This window comes from Eptesicus fuscus, chromosome 8 (genome assembly GCF_027574615.1).
Source record: "Eptesicus fuscus isolate TK198812 chromosome 8, DD_ASM_mEF_20220401, whole genome shotgun sequence".
Taxonomy (NCBI): Eukaryota; Metazoa; Chordata; class Mammalia; order Chiroptera; family Vespertilionidae; genus Eptesicus; species Eptesicus fuscus.
This window is the reverse complement of record NC_072480.1, coordinates 15842868-15863685: the sequence shown is the minus strand read 5'-3', so window position 1 is coordinate 15863685 and position 20818 is coordinate 15842868. Positions and strand designations below refer to the sequence as shown.

Below are 20818 nucleotides of genomic sequence, written 5' to 3'. Positions count from 1 at the left end.
CTCTCCAATCCCTGAGCCCAGCTGCTGTCTTTCTGTCTCTGAGTGCTTAACCCTAGACTGACCACCACTGTCCACTGGGAGGTTTCCCCTTCCCCCATCCTCTTTTGCACATAAGGACATCGAGAGTGGGAAGGTCAAGTGATACAAGAGACACTTCTCTATTTTATTTTAGTTCTGCAAATTATAAATAGGGTAGAAAAATGTAATAATTGAATACTCACTCACAATAAATCATTTTGAATAAAACATCTATTGAGTTGCAAGACAACGCATTTTATGCCATATTAAAGAAATCTGTTTATGTAGACCTGCTGGTAGTTTATGAATAATTTGAGAAAATAAATAATTTAGGGTTTCACCTGGCAACTCATTAAAAATCAAATTGTCAAATTCATAGCATGAACATGTAGAGGAAATAGGGCTCCTTTTGTTGCATGACGGCAATGCTAATCCCAACTAGCCTCTCTGGAGCACCTCTACTCTCCCCAGAGGCTGGGGACACTGGTGCTTGGAGCCCCTGTTTCCTAATATGGGCGAACATCAATCATTCCTTAGGCCCCTCAATCAACTCAGGGAGCCAGCAGCTGGGGAAGCTCAGTGTCAACCTCCCACCATGTGTTGATGCACTCAGGGATTACTAAGGTGGAAGGAGCAAGACCAGCAGAGAATTGAAAGCTAGAGTGTTCAGAGGCTGAAGAAGGTACAAAACAGTCCTGGCCCTCAGATGGCCAGGTTGGGGGGGGTGGGGTGTGCTCGAATGAGATGAGGGCAAGCTGAGCACACTAATGATAATTACTGAGAGAATCAAGAAAGTGAAAAGTATAAATAAAAGCATGTAGTTCACATTAAAGTCACAGTAACTAGACTTATTATTATTATTTATAAAGGACTTACTATTTATTCTAGGTATTAGGGATACAAGTAATAATGATAAAACTTAATACTGAGGGCTTACCATGGTACCATCTTGAAAACTTTAAATCTTGTCAAATTCCTACCATAGCCCTATGAGGTAGGCATGAAAATCTTTATTTTGAAGTAGTTATAGGAACTTGCCCAGGGTCACACAATTAGTAAGAGGGAGAGCTGGGTCTTGAAGTGGACTCTAAACCCTTGTGTTCAACAGATAAGGATCTGCCTCTCAGGGAGCTCAAGGACCAGCTAGTTAGATCTAGACACAACACAATAATACATTGTAAAAAGGAAGGGAGAGGCAGGGGAGGGAGGCAAGGAGGGTGTGTGTGTGTGTGTGTGTGTGTGTGTGTGTGTGTGTGTGTGTATGTGTGTGTGTGTGTAAGGGTGTGAGTGTGTAAGGGTGTGGTTAGGGAAAGCTTGCTAGAAGTGTCACATTAATCCAAATTGCAAAAGGATGAGCTGGATTCACCATTAGAGAAGGGAGTTAGAAGATGGAAATATTTTGGTATTTCTACTAGTAAGTAAAACTAATTATTGACCAGGTCAAATGACTTATCTTAGTAAGGGTGGGGTGTTCTTCCATATGGAAGAGTTACCTACTGGCTCTTAAGGGCAACATGGATACTCTTAAGTTAAGATCAAGGTGAGCAGGTGCTAGTTGTTTCTTGGAGCTCCAGAGCACAACACTAAGAAGAGATATGAAAAATGAGAAAGCCCTGATCTCCTGCCATCACCAATTTTCCACAAGGTTTCCTGATGACCTGGCTTCTGGGTAAAAGACAAATTGGATGTATGGTTGACATGGTTGATTTCTATAGTGGATCATAAACAGGAATAAGTGCTCATAGATCTAAGAGAGAGGGAGGGAGGAAAGAAGGAAGGGAGAGAGGGAGGGGAGGAGAGAATAAAGTAAGACTTAAAAATAACTTCTACTTACAGTGTCATAATTTTGTTCTAAGAAGTCTGCTACCAACACTTTATGTCTGGTTAGTAAATCCTAGAGAAAGAAGAACCAAGTGAAACAAAATGATCATAGCTAATAAATTTTTTAAGAATCTGTCTTTTTCTTCTAAGATTTAATAAGTCCACTAATTTGAAACATATACGTTTCAGAAGAAACTTTTTGTTTACATCACAAAATTATTTCCATTCTTAGTTTAAGATGTGAAACACAAGCTTGTTTCATGTTAAAAACAAGTGTTTGTTTTAAATTCATATTATTGTTAAATTATAGAAATAATTTAATTACTAAAACAAATGGTATTTTAGTGATGAGGTTACAGTATATTTCTTCAAGCCACAACTCTACATTGAACATATGATATAATATTCAAATAAAGTTTATGATGATCTTTTAAAAGTATCATTAATAACTAATTATTTTTTTAAAAAGAATTCTGAGTGGACTAAAACCATATTTCACAAGTTAACAGATTTTAAAGGATTTTACGCTTTAGTTTTTTTTCTTAACCACTTTTAAAACAGAGTTGCCTAGGATGCTGGGAAGCCCAAGAAGGACATTTAGCAGGGCCATCTCATATCACCCTGCTCTGGGGTTAATGGGCTGTGAGTTACTCAGTAGCACAATGCACCCTTTCAAAGTTGAAGACAAGCAGCCCGATCTTATTACAGACATAACTCTCAGAAAACTGGACAAAAGCATAAAGGAACGTTTGACTGTTTTCAAATCACACCTAAATCATATCCTTAATTCACCTTAATGTGGAAAGAAAACAAGCTTCACCTAATCCCTTTTGTAAGCTTAGAGGCTAAATACCCTATTTAGGTATCATTCAAAATTTAATTAAAAACCTAACAAGAATTTCAGTTTTCCAAAATAAATTCTTATACTTTAATACATATTTAATTAAAACTTCCTAAAAGCATATAGAAGATACACACAATAATCTCACAAAGAAGGCAGCAGCAATGGTAAAACTCATCTATTTCTATTTTAATAAAAATTAAAATATTCAAAGCATTTTGCATTATAATTTTCAAGTTCAAAGACAATGAGACTAGCTTAATTTCATTTCGTATTACGTGTTGTCACAACTTGATTGACTACTGGCCCTGTGAGTGGAAACGTGGTACTTTCCCCCCATAGAACATTGAAGCCGAACAAGTGTGCTGTTTTGGAACTGTAATTTAAAATGGGAAAACTTCCCTGGCTGGGTGGCTCAGTTGGTTGGAGCACAGGTTCAATTCCAGATCAGAGCACACACCTAAGTTTCGGGTTTGATTCCCCAGTTAGGTACAGTGTGTACAGGAGGAAACTGATTGATGCTTCTCTCTCACATCTATGTTTCTCTTGCTATCTTTCTTTTTTTCTGTCTCTCTAAAATTCAATAAAAAACATACATATCCTTGGGTGGGGATAAAAAAAAGCGGGGGGGATTCATTCCTGGCCTGTCTGAAGTAAAAATTCAAACTATTCCTCTATCGAGGACCCTTCTGGCTCCCAACTGCTTGCCTGCCTGCCAGCCTGATCACCCCCTAACCACTCCCCTGCCAGCCTGATTGACACCTAACTGCTCCTCTGCCAGCCCAATTGTCCCTAACTGCTCTCCCCTGCCAGCCTGGGCACCCCCAACTACCCTCCCCTGCTGGCCTGCTCCCCCCAACCGTCCTCCCCTGCAGGCCTGGTCACCCCTAACTGTCCTCCCCTGCAGGCCTGCTCCCCCCAACTGCCTTCCACTGCACACCTGGTTGCCCCCAACTGCCCTCACCTGCAGGCCTGCTCCCCCCTAACTGCCCTACCCTGCAGGGCTGGTCACCCCCAACTGCCCTCCCCTGCAGGCCTGGTCACCCCTAACTGCCCTCCACTGCACGCCTGGTCACCCCCAACTGCCCTCCTCTGCAGGCCTGCTCCCCCACAACAGTCCTCCCCTGCAGGCCTGGTCATCCCTAACTGTCCTCCCTTGCTGGCCCAGTCACCCCTAACTGCTCTCACTTGCCAGCCTGGTTGTCCCCAACTGCCCTCCCATGCAGGCCTGGTCACCCCCAACTGCCCTCCCCTGCATGCCTGGTTGCCCCCAACTGCCCTCCCCTGCAGGCCTGGTCACCCCCAACTGCCCTCCTCTGCTGGCCCGGTCACCCCTAACTGCCCTCCCCTGTAGGCCTGGTCGCCCCCAACTGCCCTTCCCTGAAGGCCTGATTGCCCCCAACTGCCCTTCCTTGCAGGCTTGGTCCCTCCCAACTGCCCTCTCCTGTAGGCCTGATCATCCACAACTGCCGTCCCCTGCTGGCCATCTTGTGGTGGCCATATTGTGTTCACATGGGGGCGGCCATCTTTGACCACATGGGGATGGCTGCCTTGTGTGTTGGAGTGATGGTCAATTTGCATATTACCTCTGTATTATATACAATGACATTATTTGAGAACCTGCTGAACATAAACACATGCATATATACACATAATACATAGACAAATATAATTGCAGCATTATTATAGAGCATATAACTGAGTGGGGGAAAAAGAAACTAGCTAGAATTTTACCCAAAAAGGAAAAAGCAGAAAATTGCAAATAAAAAATAAAGTTCAAATTTTAAAAAATTTAAAATTTAAATAGTTGAAATAGTATATACTTTTTCATCCCATTTCCTAATAATTCTGTTTAACAGATCTAAGTTTTGCATAGTCTAAGTATTATGCTTTAAAAACAAATGGGATGTTGGTATTTTAGTGGTGGGTGGAATTAAGAGACACACAATGGCATGGACATAATACTAGATCCACCAGCAGCAGCTGCTTTGTTAAGGGTTTACCACATTCTGGGGAAGGAGGGGTGCTGAGTACTTTACACACATTATTTCTAATCTTCACAACTCTACAAAGCAGGAAGTATTTTCTTCATTGCACAGATAAGAAAAATGAACTTGCTCAAGGACATACAGCTAGTCAGGTGGCAGAGAGATGGAATTCAAATCACTTCAATCATCCTGATTCTCAGAGGGGGGATGGAAAAAAATTGTGGTTGTAAGAAATCGTTTTTGGGGAAGGACAATTTATAGACAATACCATGAAAAAAAACATAAACTAACAACATTAAAACATGAATGACTATACTGGGCAACAGTCATCTTGGAGCTCAAAACAAAAAAGTTTTGTCTAAGAGACTGAAAACAAAAGCCCAGGCCGGCCAGCATGGCTCAGTGGTTGAGCATCGCCCTACGAACCAGAAGGTCATAGTTTGATTCCTGGTCAGGGCACATATCTGGGTTGCGGGCTCCATCCCCAGTGTGGGCATGCAGGACGCAGCCAGTCAATGATTTTCTCTCATCATTGATGTTTCTATATCTCCCTCTCTGAAATCAGTAAGAATATTTAAAAAAACAACAACACAAAAGCCCAAACTAATGTAGAACCAAACTAAAACCAAACCAAATAAATAATCCCTTAAAACCAGCTTCTTTAAAAAAAAAAAAAAAAGTGACTTAAGGTCATTGTTACATATATTAACCATAGAATTTTAGAAAACTATAGAAAATTAGCATTTCCAATATTGATAGCATACTAGAAAACTTTTTTGGTTATTTAGATTTTAAGTTCAACAACAAAAAAATATGCTGAAATACAAATCAAAACATCAGAATTTTTCATGATTCAATATTGTGCTGAAAATTAAAGTGGGCTGAACATATGATAGCAAGACATTATTATCAAGTATAGTTTATTCTATTAAATGTTGAAAAATCTTTGGGGAAACTTCCAAAAATACATTCATCTGTATTTGCTTTTTCCTCCATTAAAATTTGTACTATGTTTACAATTATTTGTGAAGTCTTATTCACGTTTTTTTTTTTTTTAAAGCAACTACCTGTGTTCATCATCAGACAGAAAAGGGAAAGCAGGATTACAGTATCTATTAACAGAAAACATTTCCTAAGATGCTTAGGCACAGACATGCTGCTAGAAAAACGCTGAATCAGATTCTGAGTTAAACGTCATTCTTCGTATCTGATGCACCACGACCGCTCTCACCATGTGCTCTAGATATACTCTTCCTGTAGCCACTGTACCATTTTGTTTTGCCAGGTGAGACTGAGAGGCCTGTGAAATGAAAAGACTCCTAGGGTTTCACAGCACTCTGAGCACATGTCCATGTTTGCTGCCCCCCTCCCCTTCCCTCTACCCAGCAGTCAACTCTCCTTAGAGTCTGTCCCCAACCCTTCCTTCCACTCACTCTTTGCTGTTCTTTCTAGATTTCCTCTTCCTTTATTTACATCTTGTCTTCTCCCTAATTTCTCCTTCTTCCGTTCTCTTTCCCTTGCTCTTTCCATCTATCACAGACTTCCAGGTAAGGGCTCTTCCTCTCCCCCCTGTTTTCTTGGGGAGAATCTGGGGAGCAGGCAGGACTGGATGGAGACATGTGGAAACCTGAGCAGGCTGGTGACCATCCTTCCTTCAATCTCAGATTCTAGGTTGATATTTTATTTCAGATTCGGCTCAAGCTTTTATTTTTATTTTTGGCTCAAGCTTTTAGAGACGATGGCACTGCAGCTCCTTTGCTCTATTTACTGTCTCAGGCAATTCAGCCCTGGTCCCAAACAAACCTGCACACCCTGCTATTAAAACAGAAGTACCACAGCAAACTGTCACCCTCAAATAGGATTCTCCCTGACAGTTCATATCAATTCAATTTTCCTCATTTCATTGTATTTCCAGAGATATCTTGGCTCCCTTCATAGATTGCATTATAGGCAGCTACCCAGCCTTGCCTACCCCTTAACCAGCCTATCTTCAGGGTGAAGTCCACTCACTAGTGTTCTCTTTTCTTTGTCACAGGAAGCCCCTCTCCCTGCCCAGTCTGCAGGTCATTTCTTCTTCTCCTGAAGTTCCCCCCTTCTTCCTGCTCCACTCTAATCTCTCCCCTTTCTTGAGTATTTCTGCTCTCTAACACTCTCTCTGCCATCATGTGAGCTAATATACTTTTTAATAGATTTAAGGAACCTTGTCAGAGCAGGCTGAGTAAATTCCTAGTCTATAGATAATATATACTTTTCAGTACAGCAATGACTGCTTCACCTTTCTCTATCTCTGGGGAACTTTTTTTGTTATTATTAAACCTCACCAGAGGATATTTTTCCATTGATTTTTAGAGAGAGTAGAAGGGAGGGAAAGAGACAGAGAGAGGGAAACATCAATGTGAGAGAGACACATGGATTGGTTGCCTCCCACACGCACCTCGATTAGGGCTGGGTTTGAGCCTACAACCCAGGTATGTGCTCTTGACTGGGAATCGAACCCAAGACCCCTCAGTCCATGGGCTGATGCATGATCCACTGGCTAGGGCTCTGGGGAGCTATTAAAAAGAACTATTTATCATAATAGTTTACATACAGTAACAAGATTAAAGTATATATTAATATTAGTATATGAACTATGTCAATATTGTTGAAATATGTCTGTATATATTTATTTTTTTAAATATACTTTATTGATTTTTCACAGAGAGGAAGAGAGAGGGATAGAGAGTCAGAAACATCGATGAGAGAGAAACATCGATCAGCTGCCCCTTGCACACCCCCCACTGGGGATGTACCCGCAACCAAGGTACATGCCCTTGACTGGAATCGAACCTGGGACCCTTGAGTCCGCAGGCCGACGCTCTATCCACTGAGCCAAACCGGTTTCGGCTGTATATATTTATTTACTGAAAGATTTTAAATTAATTTTTAGAGAGAGAGAAAAGGAGAGGGAGAGAGAGAGAGAAACACAGTTGTGAGAGTGAAACATCAATTGGCTGCCTCCTGCATACCCCCTTACAGGGGAACGAGCCCACAACCTGGGCATGTGCTCGGAATGGGAATTGAACCTGAAACCTTCTGGTGCATGGGTTGACACCCAACCAACTGAGCCACACTGCTCAGGGCTGAAACAGTATTTATGATAATATATAAAAAATCAAAAGTCACATATGGATTATAGTTAAGTAAAATATATATTTATATTTTAAAAAGTAGTTTGGAATTATGTAAACAGAACAAGTAAATTGCTGAAATGCTTTTAAAGAAACAAATCTGAATATGTATATTTAAATGAGTCTTGTCTATTTTATAATCAACTTTCTTGAAAGCCTATTTTTTTCAATGATGCTGTTATATCATCAGCTTAAAATATTTTTGGAATTCCTCTTCTAATATAACTATTGAAAGCCTATTTATTAGACAATGAAGAAAATCAGGCTCCATTTTAGCTATTTTAAAATTTGTTTTTTATTATCACAATAATTACTATAACCAAAGCCCAAAACAGCTCTAACTAACTTGATTGGCCACTTTACCCCATAACCTGGAAGTCAAATAGCTTTTTGCTATTTCTAAAACTTGTATCTGCCCTCAAAGCATAAAGATTTGCCATTACTGAAAAATGAACATGCTGCCCGGCCAGCGTGGTTCAGTGGTTGAGCATTGACCTGTGAATCAGGAGGTCACAGTTCAATTCCCGGTCAGAGCACATGTCCAGGTTGTGGGCTCAATCCCTGGTTGGGGGCGTGCAGGAGGCATCCGATCAATGGTTCTCTCTCATCATTGATGTTTCTATCTCTCTCTCCCTCTCCCTTCCCCTTTAAAATCAATTAAAAAAAAAAAAGATTTGCCATTATTGAAAAATGAAAATGCTGCCAGGCCAGTGTGTTCAGTGGTTGATCATCAACCCATGAACCAGGAGGGCACAGTTCAATTCCCGGTCAGAGCACATGCCCAGGTTGCAGGCTTGAACCTCTATAGGAGGTGTGCAAGAGGCAGTTGATCAATGATGTTTCTCTCTCATCGATGTTTCTATCCCTTTTTTTTTTTAATATATTTTTTATTGATATTTTACAGAGAGGAAGGGAGAGGGACAGAGAGTTAGAAACATCGATGAGAGAGAAACATCAATCAGCTGCCTCCTGCACACCCCCTACTGGTGATGTGCCCACAACCAAGGTACGTGCCCTTGACCGGAATCGAACCTGGGACCTTTCAGTCCACAGGCTGATGCTCTATCCACCAAGCCAAACCGGTTTTGGCTCTATCCCTTTCTTAGTCTCTCTTCCTCTCTCTCTCTAAAAATCAATAAAAGCATTTTTTAAAAAGAAAAATGAACATGCCACAAACATTGATACCAGTTTAAAAATACACTAAACAATGGCAGAATCATAAGAATGAGTACCTGGCTTTCTAAAATAAAAACCTGAAGGGCATATCATTCTTTGGATGTATAAGTGCTAGTATTTTAGTTTGCAAACTAGCTACACTATTTTCTAATATGCTCTGAACATCTTTTTAACAATCAAACTCATAGAAACAGAAAGTAGAAAGTGGCTGCCAGTGGCTGGAGGGAGAGGGAAATGGAAAATTGTTTAATAGAAACTGGTTGTATGATAATATGAATATACATATGTACTGAAGTATACACTAAACAATGGTTAAGATGATAATTTTATGTGCATTTTACCACAATTAAAAAATGTTTTAATTTAAAAACTAAGTTAGATTAAACTTAACGCCTACATAATAACAAAGTATATAAAAAGTTTCTAAGAATATGTAAGATTATAGAAAACATACAATATAATTTATTAGTGCTTGTTCCACCATGTGGAAATTTAAAAAGTACACTGATAAAATAATAATATGTCCTTCATATTCAAAAATGTAATTCTTCACTTTCCTTCACACCGAATTCCTTTCCTTGGAGGCAAACACTCTATTTCCCAGATACCATTCCAGAGGCATTTGATACATATACACGTTAAGTGGAAGCTTATACCCTTTGTTTTTAACATAAATAAAAGTATGACATACACAGAGTACTGTTTTTTCCTATTTATATATTGGAATTCATTCTGTATTAGCTGTGGCAGTATGTTGAGATGTGGCAGACTGGCCTAATAGACTGTATTCTATTTTCTAATGCCTCTTATGATCCACATCATAGACATTTGTCTATGCCCACGCCTAAGAAATAGAATTTTCTGCTTTTTAAAATTAAATTGCTTCTTCAGAGGCCAAGTGACTCTAAATGCTGAAACTAAGTGATCTACTTTATTAAGGAAAAAATTACCTTAAAAGAAGCAAAGGCATCTGATGCAATATCAAATGTTGACAACTCCACATACTTAAAGAAATCTCTGAATTGATTAGAAAAGAGGATGATTTTGGCAAGCGGTTCATGTCGAATACATTCTCTCAGCATAATTCCACAACGTAAGGCAATCTGTGGGGCTTCATATCTAAAGCATAAACAAGAGATAGAGAACTCTGTTATCCTATTAACAAAATAATATTAATAGTATTAAAAGAACCTTTTCAACACTACTGTTAATGGAGGCGTATAAGACGACTGGGCGTATAGAAGATTTTCCTGGGTTAAAAAGTCATCTTATATGCCGGAAAATACAGTACATCTGGTGGGAGAAGAGGCAGGCTATAAAAAATGAAAAGATGATTTCATTTTCTGAGAAGTGCTCTGAAACTAAAGAGAATAAAAATAGTGTGACAGGCTGAGCCTCTCATGATAAGATTGGCATTTCCTTTGGTTGCCCCTCAAACGCTGCACCCAATTACAGGCCAGACAGAGCAATGCCAGGGATTTGCTTTATTGGGGGAAAGTATCCCAACCCTAATGCAGGCGCAGTTTAGCCCCGGAACAACTATTGCATGATCTCATCGCCATTATAACAGTAAAAAACACACGCTGGGTAGAGACTGAATACACTAATGAGATATGCGACGTATGAAGAAACATGATATACTGTGCAAGCACCAAAGAGCCCCACCACTACATGCTTAGACATTATACTTAGACGTCATCTTTCCCGTCTAAAATCCTTTAAAACTGCTCCCCAGCCATTGCTCGAAAAGTAGCATCTTTCCTCTTTTCTAAGTGTTGTCTCCCTTTGTGCACAAAGCTTTAATGAACCTTCACCTGAGTCATGATTCTGTGGGTACTCTATTTCTATCCTGGAACCCAGGGCTCTGGTAACAACAGGTATACAGTAGGTCCTCGGGTTACATCGGAGATCCGTTCCTACTGCGCGACGTAATGTGATTTTTGCCGTAAGTTGGAACCCATCTACATAAGCACCTACGTCACTCACATGGAGCACATACACAGCAGTAATGAAGTGAAACAGTAAAAAAAAAATTAAAAGAAAGATAACCATTCCTGACCTTTACTTGTGGTAAATGAATAATAAAAAGCATAAAGCACATATGAACATACGTCGAAATGACGGAACTTTTTTTTAAATAAACAAATGGGAGATGGCCACGTAACCACGAAACGACGTAACCACGAAACGACGTACGTTGAGTCCAACGTAACCTGAGGACTGCCTATATTTAAAGTATAACTACTACTTAATTTAATTTACTTTAGATTGAGTTGCCAGGGAATAGGCAAAGCATTCCAAGCAAAGGGAACTAACTGTACAAAGGCTCTAAGGCAAGAACCAGCTTGATGAGTTATAGGAGAAGGCCAGTGTAGTTGAAGTGCAGGGCGAAGAGTAGTGAATGGTGTGCAATGAGGCAGGAGTGCAGAGAAGGGCAGTGGCCAGATAACCTACAGGACTTTGAATAAAAAGTCTTTGCAGAGTTTAAAGCAAGAAATTAACATAGCTTAATATGTGCTTTCAAAAGATCACTCTGGGTACCTATGGAGAATCTATGGTAAAACAGGAAAGAACAGGCTGGGGAACTATAGTGGAAGAGGGAGACTAGATAGGAGGAGGAACAGAAGTCCAACTAGAGATGATGGTAGCTTGGACTGGGGTAGTAGTAGTAGAATTGCTGGCTGTGGTCAGGTCATGCATATTGTTTGAAGGAAGAGTCAACAGGACTTGCTGATGTAGCTAGGGCAGGGTGGGGAATAAATTTGGGGTGAAATTGAAGATTGAAGAATGAGTTCTGTGTTTTGGGCTTGAATATAATTGGGTAGATGGTGGTGCCATTCATTAAGATGAATAGACTAGTCGAGGAACAGGTTAGAAATTAAGAAATTAAGAGATAGTTTTTGACCATGTTAACTTTGAGATGCCTGATATCTAATTAGAGATATCTCCTTTGCAGTAGTATATACCCATCTGGAGTTCAGAAAAAAGATAAGGGATATATATATATATGTAATTTGCATATCCTATCTAATAATAGACAAATATGCAAACTGACCATACCTCCAACATGCCCACAAACCATGCCCACAAGCCATGCCCACCATCCAATCAGAGCGAGTATGCAAATTAACCCAAACCAAGATGGCTACAGCCACAGAGAGCAAGGTTTCCTAGGTAACAGAGCAAGCCAAGCTTTCTGCCTGCCCTTGCCAGGCCTAAGCCTACACTCAAGCTACAAAGTTTCAATTATAGAAGGTAAACAAATTCAAACAAATGGCGGCAGAATGGAGCTTGAGAGAGCAGGCCAGGGTTGCCGCCGGCAACAGGGGAAGCAAAGCTTTCCGCACACCCTGGCCAGGCCCACCCGCTTAAGGCAACAAAGTTTCAATTATAACCCCAACACAAATGGCTGCCGGCCTCGGAGGGAGCCCCAGGCTTGGCTCTGCTCCAGGCTACAAAGTTTCAATTGTAGAAGGAAAATAAATTCCAGATACCAGGGCCTCCGCTTGGGTTGCCAGGGGACGTGGCCGGCCTACAAACCACCACAGGCCCCTCGCTCAGGCCGCCCCACACCCCAAGGGAATCCCCCCTGGTCCGGGATGCCCTTCAGGGCAAACCAGCTGGCCCCCACCTCTGTACCAGGCCTCTATCCTATCTAATAAAAAAGTAATATGCAGATTGATCATCACTGCAGCACACAATATAGCTGCCTCCATGTGGTCAAAGATCCTGCCCCCATGTGGACACAAGATGGCCACCACAAGATGGCCAGCAGGAGAGGGCAGTTGGGAGGCACCCGACCTGCAAGGGAGGGCAGTTGAGAGGGACCCAGCCTACAAGGGAGGGCAGTTGGAGGTGATCATCCCTGCAGGAGAGGGCAGTTAGGGGTGACCAGGCCAGCAGAAGAGGGAAGTTGGGGGCAAACAGGCTGGCAGCAGAGTGGTTAGGGGGTGATCAGGCTGGCAGGCAGAAGCGGTTAGGGGCAATCAGGAAGGCAGACAGGCGAGCAGTTGGGAGCCAACAGTCCTGGATTGTGAGAGGGATGTCCGACTGCCCGTTTAGGGATCCGACTGCCCACCAGGATCGGGCCTAAACGGGCAGTCGGACATCCCTCAAGGGGTCCCATATTGGAGAGGGTACAGGCTGGGCTGAGGGACAACCCCCCTCCATGCACGAATTTTGTGCACCGGGCCTCTAGTAATAGATAACCAGTAATTAATAGTTGTGGATTGACTGACTCACTATAATCATGAAGTAGAATTACAGCTCACAGCAAAAACTACACTAGAAAAACACAATGTCTATTGTAGGAAACAATTCAGGAATAGCATACTAGACCTGTTCCATTTCTAATTTAATAACAATTTTTCAAGTGTCAAATTTAACAATGAAATAAATCTAGGTTTGAGTTCTACTACAGTGTATGATAAGGTTTTAAGAAAATGAACAATATTTAGCTCAAGTAAGACATGTCCAATATTGAAATGATACAGTTGACAATTGTGTGGTAAACACTGGAAGAATAGAACAAAGAAAGATATAGTTGTAAAATACTGGGAAGTGAGTACAGGGTTAAAAAAAATCTTTTATCATTTAACATTTCAGTTGAATACAATACTAGTTTTTATGGTTCTAGTACAAAGCCTATTGGAAAAAATAACTTTTAATATCTTAATTCTTTAAAAAGTGCTTTCCTATAATGTTGATAATAGGAAAAAAATGACATTTTTTCAAATTTGCCATGAATTCTGCAAGTTAGAAAGATTCTGAAAAAAATATTTTTAAAAGCAAAATAGACCACTAAGTGGATGCGAACTGAATAGATGAGAACTGAGCTGATAAGAAAACTGAACAGATGAGGAAAATCAAACATTTGAAAAACCAAACCAAACTGCCTTCATACAAAACTTCAAGATATTATTTACCAAGCACAAGATATAATGTCTTCCTGAACAATAAAGAAAAATGAACTATTATTTATAAGAAAATATTTACATGAAATTCAGATTCAAGAATAAATTTTATTTTGCACAATTTAGAAAATATGCTAGTTTAGTTTACACTATCAATTTTATAGATACAGTAGAGGAAATGGCAAACAAGGATATTGAGAGAATGCATTAAACCAGGGTGATATTTACTCACTTTTGTCCTTTTTTATTCTGAATAATCTTTTAAAATATCATATGAGTATTCTTTGAATAACTGATATAACATTAAATGCTAATATATTCAGGTAGGCATGATTATTTTCAGAATATAAAAAAAGCCTATTTATAGTGTTTGAAACTTCTCTTAGAATAATTTGAAAATCAACCTACTGGCACACATGAAAGAGTTACAGGTGGGGAAATACTAAACATGCTATCAAGAGGTGTATATTTTCTGAAATGTGAGGGAGAAAAGCATTGTCATTTATTCACAGATGACTTAAGAAAATATAAAGACTATTGGTTTAGAGCAGGGGTGGGAAACATACGTCCCGCAGGCCATATAAGGCTCATGAAATCATTTGGTCTGACCCTGCCAAGGCATTAGGGGTGAGTTAATTAAATGTTTGACCAAATATAGCAGCTAATTTTTTTTAAATTTCTTTATTGATTAAGGTGCTACATATGTGTCCTTATTCCCCCATTACTCCCCCAGCCCCCCACTCATGCCCTCACCCTCTGTTGTCTGTATCCATTGGTTAGGCTTATATGCATGCATACAAGTCCTTTGGTTGATCTCTCCCCCTTACTCCCCACCCTCCCCTACCTTCCCTCTGAGGTTTGATGGTCTGATTGATGTTTCTCTATCTCTGGATCTGTTTCTGTTCATCAGTTTATGTTGTTCATTATATTCTACAAATGAGTGAGATCATGTGATATTTATCTTTCTCTGACTGGCTTATTTCACTTAGCATAATGCTCTCCAGCTCCATCCATGCTGTTGCAAATGGTAAGAACTCCTTCTTTTTTACCGCAGCGTAGTATTCCATTGTGTAGATGTACCACATTTCTTTTAATCCATTCATCTGCTGATGGGCACTTAGGCTATAGCAGCTAATTTTTTTTTAAGTTGATAATTTTGTATGGGCTGTGAATGATGTTATAAATATCCAAATGGCCCTTGGCAGAAAAAAGGCTTCCCACTCCTGGTTTAAGGGATCTGTAATACACATATATCATTTTAATCTGACTACCCTCCAGGATATTGGCTTTCAATAGCTTATTGCCTATTATATAAAGAGGTGGTCCATAAGTTAAGCCTATCTTAAGTTTAAAATTACAATAATAATAACCTTAGGTTTGGTAAAGAACAAATATTTATCTCATTTATTCTATTTATAGATAAGGTCTCATTTATTCTACTTATAGATAAGGTTCCTAAGAGCAGGAACCATGACAAATATTAGACTTTGGAGACTATCCAGGAACTAGACATGATCAGTTCAGCGGCAATATGGAAAATGGCTTGGAGAGTAGGGGAACTAAGATTCCAGCTTGGAAGAGTCCAAGCAAGAGATAATTAGGGTCAGAACTTTAGTGGTAATTTTGAGAATGAAAAGAGTATATATTTTTTAAATATTTCAATTTTTTCTTTTTCAAAGTAATAACATGTTTATTATTGAAAAATTCAAACATTTTTAGAAATGCATAATATAGAAAGGAAAGAAAGCATTATGAACAATTTGGTGATGACTCCTGTGGTTTTTATTCTATTACTAGAGGCCCGGTGCATGAAATTCATGCACGGAGGGGGGCTGTCCCTCAGCCCAGCCTGTACCCTCTCCAATATGGGACCCCTTGAGGGATGTCCGACTGCCTGTTTAGGCCCGATCCCGGTGGGCAGTCGGATCCCTAAACGGGCAGTCGGACATCCCTCTCACAATCCAGGACTGCTGGCTCCCAACTGCTCGCCTGCCTGCCTTCCTGATTGCCCCTAACCGCTTCTGCCTGCCAGCCTGATCACCCCCTAACCACTCTGCTGCCAGCCTGTTTGCCCCCAACTTCCCTCCTCTGCTGGCCTGGTCACCCCTAACTGCCCTCTCCTGCAGGGTGATCACCTCCAACTGCCCTCCCTTGCAGGCTGGGTCCCTCTCAACTGCCCTCCCTTGCAGGTCGGGTGCCTCCCAACTGCCCTCTCCTGCTGGCCATCTTGTGGTGGCCATCTTGTGTCCACATGGGGGCAGGATCTTTGACCACATGGAGGCAGCTATATTGTGTGTTGCAGTGATGATCAATCTGCATATTACTCTTTTATTAGATAGGATAGAGACCTGGTACAGGGATGGGGGCCAGCTGGTTTTCCCTGAAGGGCGTCCCAGACCGGGGGGGGGGGGTGGGTTTCCCTTGGGGTTTGGGGAGGCCTGAGCGAGGGACCTGTGGTGGTTTGCAGGCCGGCCACGCCCCCTGGCAACCCAAGCGGAGGCCCTGGTATCTGGAATTTATTTTCCTTCTACAATTGAAACTTTGTAGCCTGGAGCGGAGCCAAAGCCTTGGAATCCCTCAAGGGCCACAGCCATTTGTGTTGGGGTTATAGTTGAAACTTTGTTGCCTTAAGCGGGTGGGCCTGGCCAGGGTGTGCGGAAAGCTTTGCTTCCCCTGTTGCCGGCGGCAACCCTGGCCTGCTCTCTCAAGCTCCATTCTGCCAGCCATTTGTTTGAATTTGTTTACCTTCTATAATTGAAACTTTGTAGCTTGAGTGGAGGCTTAGGCCTGGCAAGGGCAGGCAGAAAGCTTGGCTTCCTCTGTTACCTAGGAAACTTTGCTCTCTGTGGCTGTAGCCATCTTGGTTTGGGTTAATTTGCATACTCACTCTGATTGGATGGCGGGCGTGGCTTGTGGGTGTGTCAGAGGTAGGGTCAATTTGCATATTTGTCTATTATTAGATAGGATAATGATTCTCCTTTTATCTTTTTCTTTTTCTTTTTTTCTTCTTTTATGTTTTAACCCAAACTTTATTTTATTTTTTATTTTTTTTTTCATTTTTATAATTTTATTTATTTATTTATTTATTTATTTTAATTTCTTTATTGATTAAGGTGTCACATATTTGTCCTCATCCCCCCATTCCCATCGCCCCCTCTCCCCACGCATGCCCCAATCCCCTGTTGAACTTAACCGTTGGATAGGCTTATATGCATGCATACAGGTCCTTTGGTTGAACTCTCCCCCTCCCCCCACCCTCCCCCTACCCTCCCCTATCCTCCCTCTGAGGCCCGATAGTCCGATCGATGCCTCCTTGCTTCTGGTTCTGTTCTTGTTCCTGAGTCTATGTTGTTCATCATTTCCCCTAGATGAGCGAGATCATATGTCACTAGATATATACTAATAAGAACTGAATGTGAGACGAGCAATAATAGTTATGCTGACAGGCAAATGAATCAATCTGTAGCGAGCTTCCCCCTGGACCAACAGTTCTTTTGAGACCCAATTTCAATGTCCAGTAGTTCCTTATGTGTACATGTCAGCACTGACCCCTCAGCTCTGGATGGTGGACAAATGGTGGTAATGGAGGTCCGACTCCCTCTGGTTTGGTCTCGGCCGAAACCAGGGGCACGGCATCACCCGGACTAAGGGGCACGTGGCCTCACCCATACCCAAGGGGCGCGTGGTCTCACCCGGGCCTGGGACCCAGCCTCACCCGGATGGATCCAGGGGCGCACGGCCTCACCCGGACCCAGGATCTGACTTCACCCGGACCCAGGGACGCTTGGCCTCTCCCAGACCCAGGGGCACGTGGCCTCACCCGGGCTTGGTTGCACAAGGCCTCACCTGGTTCCAGGGACACATGGTCTCTCCCGGACCCAGGGACGCTTGGCCTCTCCCAGACCCAGGGCCACTTGGGCTCACCCGGGCCTAGGTGCACGAGGCCTCATCCGGATCCAGGGACGCATGGTCTCACCCGGACCCAGGGACGCTTAGCCTCTCCCAGACCCAGGGCCACTTGGGCTCACCCGGGTCTAGGTGCACGCGTCCTCACCCGGATCCAGGGACAGATGGTCTCACCCGGACCCAGGGACGCTTGGCCTCTCAGACCCCGGGGCACGTGACCTCACCCATGCCTAGGTGCACGAGGTCTCACCCGGATCCAGGGACACATGGTCTCGCCCGGACCTAGGGGTGCGTGGCCTCTCTCAGACCCAGGGGCACGTGGCCTCACCTGGACCTAGGTGCACGAAGCCACCCGGACCCAGGGGCGCGTTACCTCTCTCAGACCCCTGGTTGCGTGGTCTCACCCGGATCCAGGGGCTCACGGCCTCACCCGTACTCGGGACCCAGCCTTACCCGGATCCAGGGGCCCACGGCCTCACCCGGACCCAGAGTTCAGATTCGCCCGGACCCAGGGGCGCGTGGCCTCACCCAAACCCAGGGGCGTGAGGCCTCACCTAGACCCAGAGGCGTGTGACCACATCTGAGCCCAGAGGCTCGCAGGCTCGCCTGGACTCGGGTCTCAGCTTAACCCAAACTTTAAATCCATTTTTTCATTTCCTATTTTGTAGATACCATTTATTGTGCACTTGCTATGTTCCAGATATTGCATTCAGTATCTTATGTTATTTCATTTAATCCTTTTAATAATACTTAGGACCAGGTATTATTCTTACCATTTTATAGACGATGAAATTGAAACTTAAAGAAAATAAGGCTAGATTGCTCAAGGTTATTCAGCTAATAAGCGACAGAAGCAAGTTTTCAACCCAGATCTGTTTCTAAATTTTATGTTTTGTGGGGGTTTTTTGTTTGTTTGTTTTACCATTAATATATTTTTAATGAGACTTGAGGACTGTTTAAGTGTGAAGGGAGAGGGAATTACAGCAGACCCTGAAGACAGATAACAAGAAGCCCTAAATGGAATAGTTGTATCAGAATCAACTTTACTTGTCACCATTTTCTTTCTAGTTTAGCTTGAAATCCTAGAAAATTAACAATTTGTTAAAGAACAGCATTTTTTACTGAATTGTCTTTAGATATATGATAGTAACATACTATATTGAACCTAAGTCAGTGATGGCGAACCTATCACACACGTGTCAGCACTGACATGTGTAGCCATTTCTGATGACATGCGGCCGCTGAGGCGGCTGCATGCCGAGGATGAAACATTTGCGAAATAATGTTTTTTCCTCAAAGTGACACACTACCCGAGTTATGCTCAGTTTTTTGGCGAAGTTTGACACACCAAGCTCAAAAGGTTGCCCATCACTGACCTAAGTCTAACCATAAAGAATACAAGTCAGAAAGAAATTAATACTTGTCCATCATAGAGACTCATCTGGATATGGGATACAAAACATGGCATAAAGGATTTGGAGCCCAAATTTTATGAAAAGACTATGAGTAAAGACTTTTGTCTAAATGAACTTTTCTCCTTGCCCAGATAAGTAACATTCCAGAGTAGTGAGAGAACCTGAGGATGAGGTTACTAAACTTCCCTCGGTGATCCATAAAGAATCATAACCAGTGGAGGATGTGCCAGAAGTCTAATATTAAAATCATAAATTTCTCCCAATAATCCTATTTATAAAAGTTTTTATTAAAATAATTTCTAACCATATAAAAAAGCAGAAAGTACAAAAAAAACCCCACAAAACAATGTACCCATCACCCAGCCTTAACAACTGTCAATATTTTTCTGTGTTTCTTTCATTTATCTCCTTAATACCCCTTTCTCCCTGTGTTTTTCTTGGCTGGAGTATTTTAAAACTTCATATTATATCATCATAACTCTACTAGTAAACATGCCAGTATGCATCTCAAAAATAAAAAGATAATTTTTAAATAACCACAATGTAATTATTACACTTAAAAATTAACAATAATTCTTTAATAACCATACCCAGTCCATATTAAAGTTTTCTTGATTCCCCCCTCCCAAAAAAAATATTTCCATAGTTAGTCTGTTCAAATAAGGGTCCTAACAAGGTCTACTTATTGTATTTGGGTGTAGTTTCACTTAAATCTTTAAAGCTTCTTTTCACTTAAAACAGTACCCTTTCTCCTATTTATGCCACTGACTTGTTGAAAAACTGAGCCATTTTTCCTGCAGAATTTTCTCCATTCTGAGTTTTTCAGATTGCTTCCTAATGGTGTCATTTAACTTGTTCCATTATTGCCTACATTTCTAGACTAAAGGTTATATTTAAAGGCTTTATTAGATTTAGATTCAATTTTATTTTGGCAATCATATTCTGTAGATGGTGCTGTATAGTTCATATCTCATCACATCAGGAGATAAACATTTAGCAATGCTAATACTGAGCAATGGGCTCAGATGATGACAGCCTAATCTATATATATATAAAGCCTAATATGCTAAGTGTCTGACTGTCTGACTGGTCGCTATGACATGCACTTACCAGCAGGGTGAAGATGTTCCGTCTGGTAGGTTAGCTTGCTTCTGGGGTCTGGCCAATTGGGACTGGGTGAGACAGGGCTGGACACTCCCTAGAGCCCTCCCGTGGTCCCTCCCCAGTCACCAGCCTCGATCAGCCCCAATCGGGACAGGCAAGATGGACCTGATCAGCCCTGATCACTGGCCAGGCGTAGGGACCCCACCTGTACACGAATTTTGTGCACTGGGTCTCTAATCCATTATAAAGCTCCCCATCAACTTTACACTTGATTGTTTTACCATTCATTGAAGAACACTGCCTGATTCAGTCATTTCATTAATGGTTACAAAAAAAGGTGGTTTACTAATTCTATCATTCCTTGTTTATTTATGGACTATAGTAGTTTTATAGAGAATAACTTTCCTTTGTCCACCACAATATAATTATTTCATTGAAGATTCATAACAATCTACTGAAGTAGGTC

General features: G+C 41.6%; 1 protein-coding gene across 3 annotated transcripts in view; it reads right to left on the bottom strand.

Moving 5' to 3' along the window:
• CAB39L (calcium binding protein 39 like) overlaps positions 1-20818 on the bottom strand; it is a 172570-nt gene that overhangs the window by 30599 nt on the left and 121153 nt on the right. For all 3 annotated transcript variants that reach the window (XM_028151629.2, XM_054719797.1, XM_054719796.1), the window contains 2 exons: positions 9965-10133; positions 1853-1912 (listed from right to left, as the gene is read on the bottom strand). In XM_028151629.2, coding sequence (XP_028007430.1) covers positions 1853-1912; positions 9965-10133 — 229 coding nt within the window. The remainder of the gene's footprint in view (positions 1-1852; positions 1913-9964; positions 10134-20818) is intronic.